The 11,726-nt window shown below is 39.8% G+C and overlaps 1 protein-coding gene across 1 annotated transcript; it reads left to right on the forward strand.

The window, feature by feature from the left end:
* The first annotated feature begins 5,598 nt into the window (after positions 1-5,598).
* Positions 5,599-6,532, forward strand: LOC104682784 (emerin). The gene has a single exon (XM_010389522.2). It carries the CDS (start codon positions 5,746-5,748, stop codon positions 6,520-6,522), a length of 777 nt encoding a protein of 258 aa, XP_010387824.1. The 5' UTR covers positions 5,599-5,745; the 3' UTR covers positions 6,523-6,532.
* The last annotated feature ends 5,194 nt before the right edge of the window (positions 6,533-11,726 follow it).

Raw genomic sequence — 11,726 nt, forward strand, 5'->3', positions numbered from 1 at the left:
TTGGGAAGAGGTAAAAGGTCTTCTGCACTTCATCTCCCCCCACCTCCCACCTCTTACCCATTCTGCTCCATTATAAGCTATCAAAGGAGTTTTGAGAGAAGAACGGGAGAAGGGGGAAATAAATATTTTAAAAAAAGATGTACCCAAGGTAAAGAAATAAAGGAGGATCAAAGGTGATAAGACCTGAGGGAGAAAGAGGAGGATAAAACATAACTCACTTTGTTTAGACTCTGGTTCAGAAGTTATGCCTTGAAAAAACTGTTAGCTGGAATTTTGGCTGATGTTTTACTTAGTTCAGCACAAGGAAAATTTCAACTTGGCCTTCTCCCTGAGGAACATTTATGAAGAAATAAGAGTTATATGAAGATGTGAATGAGGAGTCAACTCACATATACCCTTACTCAAAGTGAAAGTTAGCAACTAAGTGCCACCAAGTAAATCACTTGTCTTCTAAAAGCTGTACCCTCTCCCATTCAAAACAATTAGAGTCCAAAAACCCACATCAATTTCTCACTTTTTTTTTTTTTTTTTTTTTTTTTTTTTTTTTTTTTACTGTTTTATGTGCTAAGAGTAATTTGGGACTGCAGTATCTCCTCTATAGCAACTAAAAGGCTTTCAATCTGATAATTAACCTACCACGCCATTTCACCCAAATAATCTTCTGGAAATTTACCAATGTACTCCCAAATATTTCATAGGCTGGCTTTGCCTCAGCACCACTAAATCACTCAGGATCATGCTTCTCATAGGCGGCGGCTGAAATAAAATATGTATACTATGTAATTGGAAAAAGATTCTGTCTCATTTGCTCCGGCTGTTCTTCCTTGCTGGCAATACAGAGGGAAAGAAGGCAGTAAGAATATATTCCTGCCGACAACTTAGAAGACAAGCCATCATCACAGAGCCACATCAGCAGGGGCGGGCCTGAGTCCTGTGAAAGCATCTGATGGGGCCGTTTGCCCTGGAGACCCTCATCACACAGTCCCTTGATACTGAACGGAAGTTTCAATATGGTGTACAATTCCAAAACACACCCTAAGTGCCCTTACTCATTGGCTCTCTTGCCTTGTTCTTGTTCAGCTTTTCCAAAAACAAAATGTTTACCTCCAGCCAAAGTGCCACATGTGCTGGGAAGGAACACAATCTGTGTTTATTTTTTTATGGGTTTCCATAATCCTTGTAATAAAACATATTAAAATGAGAACCTTCTTCATTAGTCTGGGGTTTATACAGGAGATGATTTAAAATTTTATAAGTTTACAATCACTTTTATTTTCATTTCTCTATTATTCAGAATTTAATTGTTCAATTCATGAAATAATAATAGCTAGGACTTATTGTGCTCTCCATGTTCCAGGCACTGTTCTAAGTGTCTCATGTACATTAATTTTGTCCTCAAAACAATCCTATGAGGCGGGTGCTATTATTGTCACTCTTATCTTTACAGACAAGGTAATTGAAGCACAAAGGGGTTAAATAATCTGCTGAGGTCATCAGATAGTAAACAGTGCCAGTACCATGTATGTGTTCACTGCTTCTTCCTTCTTCCTTCTATGTTCCCTTTAGGACCATTTTATCCATGTATTCTTTAGAGAATTCTTACCTTTAGAGAATGTTATTAATATATAGTAGACATGCCAGGAGGCATACCCTAAAATTATGGAACTAAGGGAAATAAAGCAGGTTTAGAGAATCCTTCAGAGCATGTGCTAGAAGCAGTCAGTGCTCCCTGAATACCTGCTGTTCCCTTAATTTCCTAGCTTTCCTTTAAATTGGATGAATCCATGTCACTAGTTCTCAGCAATGGTCTTTGAGCAGAAGTAAAGTCAAGTGAAAAAGTGTACTTGGAAGACAGAGTGTTTGACTGTATCAGATGCCACGGATAGGTCAGATAAAGTGAGAATTGAGAATTGATTATGGGGTTTGGTAATATGGAGGTCATCACCAACTTTGAAAAGAATTGTTTTTCTATAGAAATTCATTAGGAGCATCACTGAATCAGAGTACAAGGAACCACTTCACTAGTGAGTATAGAACTTAGGTCTATACAAATTAGTCAGTTGACATGGAGTTAGAGAGCCTAGATCCTTCCCAACTCAAACCTATGCCGTTCTCTCACCTAACACACCAGAAGCCTGGTTTGCTTTCCTTGTTCCATGACACATCCATATACATAGAGGTCACATTGTCATAAATTTTAATAATTGGCCCCAATTCTTTACTCTCCTCTAGTAGTGCTACACATCTGTACCCTTGCCATGGTCTTATGAAGGTGTAGTGTACTACTGAGCCCCGTAACTTTGTAGTTGGTCATATTATTTACATTGGTCAATTGGACATTAGCAAAAACAACCTAGGTAGAAAAACTGAAATTTGCTGAAGCAATTGGACTTGCCCTCTGCAAGTCTACATAGCCCTGAGTCAGTGCACATACCCAGGATAGTTCACTGGTCTCATAGAGACACCCAAAGATAACCACAGCCTGGAACCAAGTCTAGTCTACATGAGCCAAACTTCAGTCAACCTGCAGAAGCACAAGTGAGAAAGAAATGACTTTTTTGTTAGAAGCCACTGAATTTTGCAGTGGCTGGTATATAGTATTATTGTGAATATAGCTGATTAAGACACAAGTTGCAGTAGAAATATTTCACATGTCCTTTAAAAATAAGTAACACAGTTCTTCCTGAACTCTTCTTTAACTACAAGCTTCAGATTGATCCCAAAATGCCATGAAGCCACTCCACCCAATACCCACACCACAGTAAAGCTGGCCACTCTCCTCTTAAGAATTCAGTCTTTAAGGACTAGAAGGGACCTGAGTAGTCATGCCCAACCACCTCTTTTTACCTCTGAGAACACCCAGGAGGTGAAATGACATATCAAATATCACATTACTAATCACTGAGAATGGTGATCAGAAACTAGATTCCTGACTGTGATTTCAGGCCTGTTTCTACTGTGTCACACTGCTTGCCTTAATTCCGAATTGAGGACTCTCAGGTTGAAGCTACAGTCAGAAACAAGAAATCTAGAATTAACATTATAAACACTCACTCTCTTGTCACCTACTGTAACATCTTTCTCTTTGTCTAAGCCCCTTTCTCTCCAGTGTCTGAACTACCACCACTAACACACATACACACACACAGTTTTGGATTGGGTCTTTAGTCTTTGTTTTGATTATGATTATTCATCCTTCAAAAATCTCTGTTCCATCAATAATTAGCATTCATGTTTAAAATATTTCGCTGGAATCATAGATGACACAAACTACTGGAAAAGTATTCCATGTTCATGGATTGGAAGAATCAATATCACTAAAATGGCTATACTGCCCAACACAATCTACAGATTCAATGCTAAACCTATCAAACTACCCATGTCATTTTTCTCAGAATTAGAAAAAACTATTCTAAAATTCACATGGAACCAAAAAAGAGCCCAAATAGCCAAAACAATCCTAAACAAAAAGAACAAAGCTGAAGGCATCATATTACCTGACTATAAACTATAATACAGGGCTGCAGAAACAAAACAGCATGGTACTGGTACAAAACAGACACATGGACCAATGAAACAGAATAGAGAGCCTGGAAATAAAGCTGCACATCTACCACCATCTGATCTTTGACAATGTCAACAAATATAAGCAATGGAGGGCAGGGCATGGTTGCTCACACCTGTAATTCCAGCACTTTGGGAGGCCAAGGCAAGAGGATCACTTGAGCCCAGAATTTGAGACCAGCCTGAGCAACATGGCAAGACCCTGTCTCTACTAAAAAATAATACGCAATGGGGAAAGGACTTCCTATTCAATAAATGATTCTGGGATAACTTGCTATCCATATGTAGAAGAATGAAACTGAACCCCTACTTTTCACCACATACAAAAATTAACTCAAAATAGATTCAATAGGAAAGATGTATAATAAACCGGGCAAGTGAGGCGGGATGAGTGCTTGTAAAGGGGAACCTCAGACATCTCTGCTTTCTGTCACTCTTACTATCACCACCTGTCACAACTAGTTCTTTTGCTAGTGTCTGCCATTCTCCCTCAACTCTGCAATTGCCACTTGATCATCTAAGTGAGTTCAGAATTCTACTGTGCAGGAAGAAAAAGGTAAATTTTTCATGTAGTGGTTTATCATTGCCATGAATTCTCATACAAATCCTTAAATTCATTAAATTCATTCCATGTGTACCTACCTCTTCCTAGTTACAAGCCAAGGAAAGCCCAGAAATAACAAGCCATGTTCTTTGCTCTTATGAAGCTGACCCTCCTAAGAAAAGACAGATATGAACATGAGTCATTCTCACACATATCCATATGATAAAACATCCACAGTCATGTATAAAGAGCATTGTTTTGAGAGGCCAAGGCTAAGGAGGGAAACAGTCAACACAAATCAAAAGACTACCAAATGAATTAATTATATCTGAGATGGAACATAAACAATGCTTAGAATTTCAGCAGGCAGAAAAAATAAATAAAAGACAATCCAATCTATAGAGAAAAAGCCAAACTCACAAATATGGAAAAGTAGGGTGAGATTAAGAGACAACAAATGGTCGAGAATAACTGGAGCATGGAAGGAACACTTTACTTTGTCTGTGTTGTGTTTGTGTTCACTTGTGTGTCAGCGAGTGCTTTTTGTGCATTTCTTGCATACGGACACCCCATTCCTTACCCAAAAGTATTTCAGTTGCAAAGTGCCAGTCTTGGACTTAGAAAACCTAAGATCCAATCCCAGTGACTGTGTGATCATGAGTAAGTCATGTTATCTTTCTGATTTCCTCTTCTTTCTGTAAAGAAGACAATCATATCTTACAGAAGAGTCCGAGTGTGCAATAAGATAATGCCTTTGGAAATATACCACACAGTAAAGGCTGTGGAAATGCTTACAATCTTTCCTGGGACTTAATAGGTGCTCACGAAAGGTTTTGTTGTTTCCTAGTCAGTACGACTACAGCCACAAATCTTTATTTAATTTCAAGTTACCAGTTTCACTTGACAGTATCATCAGAGATCACTCTGTCACAGCAAAATAGAACCCACCATTATTCTTCTAAACAGATTTAGTCTTCACAAAGGAATGACACAGATATCAACATAGTCTATAATGCTTAACCATATTTTAATTTTTGGCTTGAGATTTCTGTTAAGGAAAGATGCTGTATCACTTTTATTTAAAAAATCACAGCATCTAACATAGCTGTTATCGCTTTCTACAGGAATATTACAGTTTATGAAAGTTCAGGCTAGCACTATAAATTCTTAAAATTAAGAAGGATAAAAAGAAAGTGCAGAGAGGATAAAGGAATAGTTAAGAGGTGATGCAATTTCATTTCCTCTCCATGTCTAGGGGACATCTCCTGGAAAATGCACAAGAATTTCAGGAATTGAAATAAGAGATTTACTGTTTTAAATTCATATATAAACATAAACTTAAAATATAGATTTAATAAAGACTCTATTACTTAAATTTCCAATTAAAATGTTTGGGGTTTTATTTTTGCCGAGAGTGCCATTTTAGTATATAAAACATCAGAAATACACAACCACTCTAAGTGTTACGTAATAGAATGTATCTGGCGACAGCGATTCGGGTGTGACGCGAGCGCGGCCGCTCCCGATGCGCTCGTGCCGCCCCCGCCGTGCTCCTAGGCAGCCGTTGGCAGCCGTTGCTCGGCCGGTTTTGGTAGGCCCGGGCCGCCGCCAGGCCTCCGACCGAGCCCGCACCCGCCATGGACGACTACGCAGATCTTTCAAATACCCAGCTGACCGCCTTGCTGCGCCGGTACAACATCCCGCACGGGCCTGTAGTAGGATCAACTCGTAGGCTTTACGAGCAGAAGATCTTCGAGTACGAGACCCAGAGGCGGCGGCTCTCGCCCTCCGGCTCGCCCGCTGCCTCCTCTTATCGCTTCTCTGACTTGAATTCGACGTCAGGGGATTCAGATATGTATGATCTTCCCAAGAAAAAGGACGCCTTACTCTACCAGAGCAAGGACTACAATGACGACTACTATGAAGAGAGCTACTTCACTACCAGGACTTATGGGGAGCCCGAGTCTCCGGGCCCGTCCAGGGGCTTCCGCCAGTCTGTAACTTCACTCCCAGATGCTGACACTTTCCACCACCAGGTGCGTGATGACGATCTTTTGTCGTCTTCTGAAGAGGAGTGCAAGGATAGGGAACGCCCCATGTATGGCCGGGACAGTGCCTACCAGAGCATCGCGCACTACAGCCCTGTTTCAGCCTCCGGGAGCTCCCTGGACCTGTCCTATTATCCTACATCCTCCTCCACCTCTTCCTCGTCCTCCGCATCATCTTCCTCTTCATGGCTCACCAGCCGTGCCATCCGGCCTGAAAACCATGCTCCTGGGGCTGGGCTGGGCCAGGATCACCAGGTCCCGCTCTGGGGCCAGCTGCTGCTTTTCCTGGTCTTTGTGATGATCGTCTTCTTCATTTACTACTTCATGCAGGCTGAGGAAGGCAACCCTTTCCAGAGAGAGCCGTGAGGGTCTGGGCTTAGCAGTGGGGGTGGGGGTGGTGTGTGGGGGCAGGGGCAGGGGCTTTTATGTGTTCTTGCTTGGGGGGCGCTGGGCCTAGCCCAGAGTAGTGCTTGCTCCCCCTGCCTTGTCCCACCAGGAAGGCAGCATAATAAACTTCTATTATTGCTAAGTGTAAACCAATCTTATTTGAAACTCAAATTCAAATTGCGTTTCAATTTCATGTAATTCTAGTGCTCCCTTCCCTCCATAGTGGCAAGCAAACGTTATTCAAATGTATTTAATTGTTTAAATTGAGTATTACATTGAAAAGAAAGAAACAGATAACCAAATACCTCATGTTCTCACTTATACACAGGAGCTAAACATCAAAAACACATGGACATAAAGATGAAAACAATAGACACTGAGGACCACTAGAAGGGGAAGTGGGGGTGAGGGCTGAAAATTTTACTGTTGGATACTATGCTCACTACTTGGATGGCAGGATCATTTGTATCCCAAATCTCAGCATCACACAATATACCCATGCAACTAACCTGCACATATACCCCGAGAATCTAAAATAAAAGAATTACCAAATAAAATAAAATAATTTTTTGGAAGATGTTATAAAAAGTGGTATGCCCAATAGAAGCATAATTATTGAGCTAAAAACTTCATTTTACAGACAAGGCAATTGAGCCCTAAAAAAGTAACATGACTTGCCCAAGGTCATACAACTAGATAGCAAAAAAGAAGGAACTGGATCCCAGATTCCTTACTCTTCTGTGCCTCCCAAACCTTCCCTTTTATAACTAGCCATATATGTGTATTTGCGCCTTGGTGATTATTAACCTCATTACCTCATTCCTTCAGAAGAAACTAATTTTAGATTATTTTTTCTATATATTTCTTCTAACTATCTCTCTTTCTAGAATGAAGACAGTTTTTATATTAGAATCTAATCCAAATATTCTTGAAGGATTTCAATAGTCAATATGACATTAACACTTTCAAAAAGACAATCTCTCAAGAGGATAGTGAGGATAGCAGTCTTTAAAATGCTGTGCTTTCAAACAAAAAGCTATTTTGCATACTTAAAAAGCATCCAAAGCATCCTGGCCGGGCGCGGTGGCTCAAGCCTGTAATCCCAGCACTTTGGGAGGCCGAGACGGGCGGATCACGAGGTCAGGAGATCGACACCATCCTGGCTAACACGGTGAAACCCCGTCTCTACTAAAAAATACAAAAAAACTAGCCGGGCGAGGTGGCGGGCGCCTGTAGTCCCAGCTACTCGGGAGGCTGAGGCAGAAGAATGGCGTAAACCCGGGAGGCGGAGCTTGCAGTGAGCTGAGATCCGGCCACTGCACTCCAGCCTGGGCGACAGAGCAAGACTCCGTCTCAAAAAAAAAAAAAAAAAAAAAAAAAAAAAAAAAAGCATCTTTCATTTTCTCATCTTTAGAGCTCAATACTTTAAAAAACAACTCATTAATTCTTTCTTACCTCTTGCATCGTTAGAAAAGAAGCAAAACATAAACACTCAAAAATTAAGTCATTTGCCAAAGGCTGTACAGGAATTCACCAACTAAGTACATTGACTCTGAAAGGTTTTGGTATGAAATTCCACATATTGTACCACTAATGATAACTCCTGTTCCAGGCACAGTGGCTCATATCTGTAATCCCAGCATTTGGGGAGGCCAAGGAGGGAGTATCACTTGAGGCCAGGAGTTTGAGACAAGCCTGGGCAACATAGTGGGACCCTATCTCTACCAGAAACTTCTTTAAAAATTAGCCAAATGTGGTAGCACATTCCTGTTGTCCCAGCTACTCAGGAGGCTGACATGGAAGGATTGCTTGAGCCCAGGAGGTGACCCAGGATTGAGCCACTGCACTACAGCCTGTGTGACACAGCAAGAATCTATTTCTCAAAATAATTCCCACAAAACTAGCATTCATTGAAGTTATGCCGTGCTCTATGCACCATGATATGGCTTTTGTATGCCTTAACTTATTCCATGATAATCAAAATGTTAGTAGGTAATATTATTGTCCTTATTTTAGAGATGAGGAAGATGAATTTTAGAGATATTAAGTAACTTTTCCAAGGTGACACACCAGAATGAATATACCCAATTTCTGGCAAAGATGTCATGTCTGTCTTACAAAGTATTACCACATCAGAGTAAGGAAAAGATCTTGCTTGACTCCAGCACTGAAATTGTGAACAAAATGGGTTCTGAGGTTTTCATGGTGGATTGCTGTAGGTACATTTATTTTTCTGGGGCATAGTGAATCTATTTTTTTTAATGTATTTGAGCTACTTCGTGAAAGTAAATTAGAAATTAGCCTTTAATGTTAGCAGTCAGGATGGTGGTTTCCAGTAGAAAGGAAGGAGTGGTGATGACTTGAAGGGGAGCTCAAGGGTGACATTTAGTGCTGATTGCTTACATCTTGTTGTAAGGGATCATAATACAGTTGTGTTTACTTTGTGAAAATTTGTTATGCTGGACACTTATGATTCATACAGTTTTCTTTGTTTATGTCACATATCATTAAAGTTCATATTAAAATTACTCTTTGAAAATATCTAAAAACATATTTGAAATAAGTATACTAAATACCTCTAAAAAAAACTGATTACACTTACCAGCTGTGAAACAGGTGAGGCAGGGAAACAGAGCCTATGCTTATAGATTTTGAAGATGATAGATCTTGTTCATTTCCATCCCAATTCAGGATTTCTAAGCCTCTACATACTTGCCTATAAAAATAAAGGTACTGGCCAGGTGCGGTGGCTCACCTGTAATCCCAGCACTTTGGGAGGCTGAGGCAGGTGGATCACTTGGGATCACGAGTTTGAGACCAGCCTGGCCAACATGGTGAAATCCTGTCTCTACTAAAAATAAAAAAATTAGATGGTCATAGTGGCGTGCATCTGTAATACCAGCTACGTGGGTGGCTGAGGCAGGAGAATTGCTTGAAACCAGGAGGTGGAGGTTGCAGTGAGCCGAGATTGTTCCACTGCACTGCAGACTGGACAATACAGTGAGACTGTCTCAAAAATAAATAAATAAATATTTTTTAATGAAGGTACTGAGATCAATGAGATCTATTATAGTATTAGCTTTGTCTTTGTTACTTCATCCTCCAAGGAAGGTTTCTGTGTGCCTTGTATGTTAGTGTAAAAAAACAGATAATAAGATGGAATTAAATGTGCAATCAGTTTATTGGGGGAAACATCAGAGGAGGCTTGGAAAGATGCCCCACTGCAATGCAAGTGTGAATTTTGTGAAGGTGAGAGGGCAGAGTTCATGGAAACAGATTATGCTTTAAAAGAACCAGGTTTGGGGAGAATGAGATTTTTAAAAAGAATTCCATTTTGATATAATGAGCCTGAGGTATTTTTTAGATATCAGTTTTGCACTGTCATAGAGAAATATGGGTCTGAGGTGTGCTAAAGTTGGACATTTGTGAGTCATCTGCATATAGGCAGTAATGGAAGTCAGAGACATGAAGAGAAAGCATAAGATCATGATACTGAAGAAAAAACAGCCTCAAGCACTGAGGAATTCTGGCATTTAATGTCAAAAGAAAGAAGGAGAAGCTCACAAAGATAAGTCAGTAAAGAGGTAGGAACAAAGCAGAAAAAGATTGTGTTCAGGAAGTCAACAAGAGTAAGAAATGATCCACAATGACAAATGCCACAGGAAGGTCAAGTAAGAGGAGGTCTAGAAATGCCCATTGGATTCAGAGATGCAGCGGCTATGGTTGATCTAGCAAGAATAATTACAGTTCAGTGATGCGTACAAGCCAATTCCCCTATATAATGGTGGAGATAGGGGTGGGGCAGGAAGGGAGACAGAGGTGGAGATGGCGTACAAATCTAAAATGCAACTGAATGTGTTAGTGTGAGGGAGGATGCAAACAGCTCCTCTATTAAATAAGAGGAAAGGAGAATAAATTAGATACAGATGTAGGCAGTTATGTATATTTGGAAAAAGGAAGATGAGATATCCCAATCTTATATAATAGTTGCTATTTTCTCTTGAAAATATCATCTCTGAGAGCAATGAAAAAGGTAGAAAAGTTGGAGGACTATGAAGAACAGAGAGTTTAAAAAAGTCTTTTCAGAAAATGGGAGTGGGAGTTGAACAAAACATACAGCAGTGTAAAAGGTCCATTTGCTGTTGTTGACTGTACATTTAGAGTAGATCCAATGTCACCTTGCACTGTTGGATGCAATCACAGGAAGTGCAGATCACTGGGTTAATCTGGTACTGACCTTATTTCTACAATGAAACATAAGGAGACATGTGACATGTTTCATTGAAGGCAATGAAAAGCCAAAGGCGAATGCATTAATGATAATAGACATGGTGTTCCTGAAATAATAGTGTGTGGACTCATGGTTGAGTAGTGAAGTTAAGAAAGGAAAGGAATAATGGGTTGAGAGAACGCAGAGAATCCTGGAGGGAACCCCGGTACCTGAGCTTTTTGACCTCCAACATTAAACAATTCTTACAAAACCAATCAATTTGATTCTCAAGAAAAAGCTTGTTATACTTCTTACAGCCAAAAAATTAGCTACATTTCTGTCGGCAAATACAACCAAAAAACCTCCCTTGCCTTCAAGTTTGTGTTCTAGGGAAGTCATATTAACAATACTCATTAGAGAGAAATACTATCTAATAGAAATATAATATGAGCCATATATATAATTTTTAATTTTCTAGTAGTCACACTAAAAGAAGTAAAAATAAACATATAGGTTTGTGAGATTTAAGATAAAACAGGATTATACTTATACTAAAAAGTAATCCTGTTTATCTGAAAATTTATCCTATTGTCATCATTTCTGATGAGCATGTCTGTTTTCCCTAAATTCTCTCAGGGTGTTTATAGTTTTCCAAAGTGAAACCACCTGGAAATTATTTACTTCATGGTAGAGACCCAGAAGAAGAGTAATGGCAGGCAGAAAGCTCACACACACAAAAAAAGAAGGTTGAAGCTGTCCTTTACCTTGGGGAGAGAAAAATCTGTCTGACTGCAATGCAGTCATTTTTTCTTGCCATTCTTTTTATCTGCTGAAACTGTGCTTTCCTAGAGCATTCATCAAGCAGCTCTTTTTGGTTAGCAGAGAAAGCCCTGTATGCATTCTAACTTTGCAATATAATCCATCTTGGAGAGAGGAAAATGTAATGAAAAAGGAGAAGGAGATAATTCTCATA

This window comes from Rhinopithecus roxellana, chromosome 6 (genome assembly GCF_007565055.1).
Source record: "Rhinopithecus roxellana isolate Shanxi Qingling chromosome 6, ASM756505v1, whole genome shotgun sequence".
Taxonomy (NCBI): Eukaryota; Metazoa; Chordata; class Mammalia; order Primates; family Cercopithecidae; genus Rhinopithecus; species Rhinopithecus roxellana.

Excerpts from the sequence above, each read along its gene's own strand:
- LOC104682784 (XM_010389522.2), top strand. The coding sequence starts at position 5,746 with ATGGACGACTACGCAGATCTTTCAAATACCCAGCTGACCGCCTTGCTG.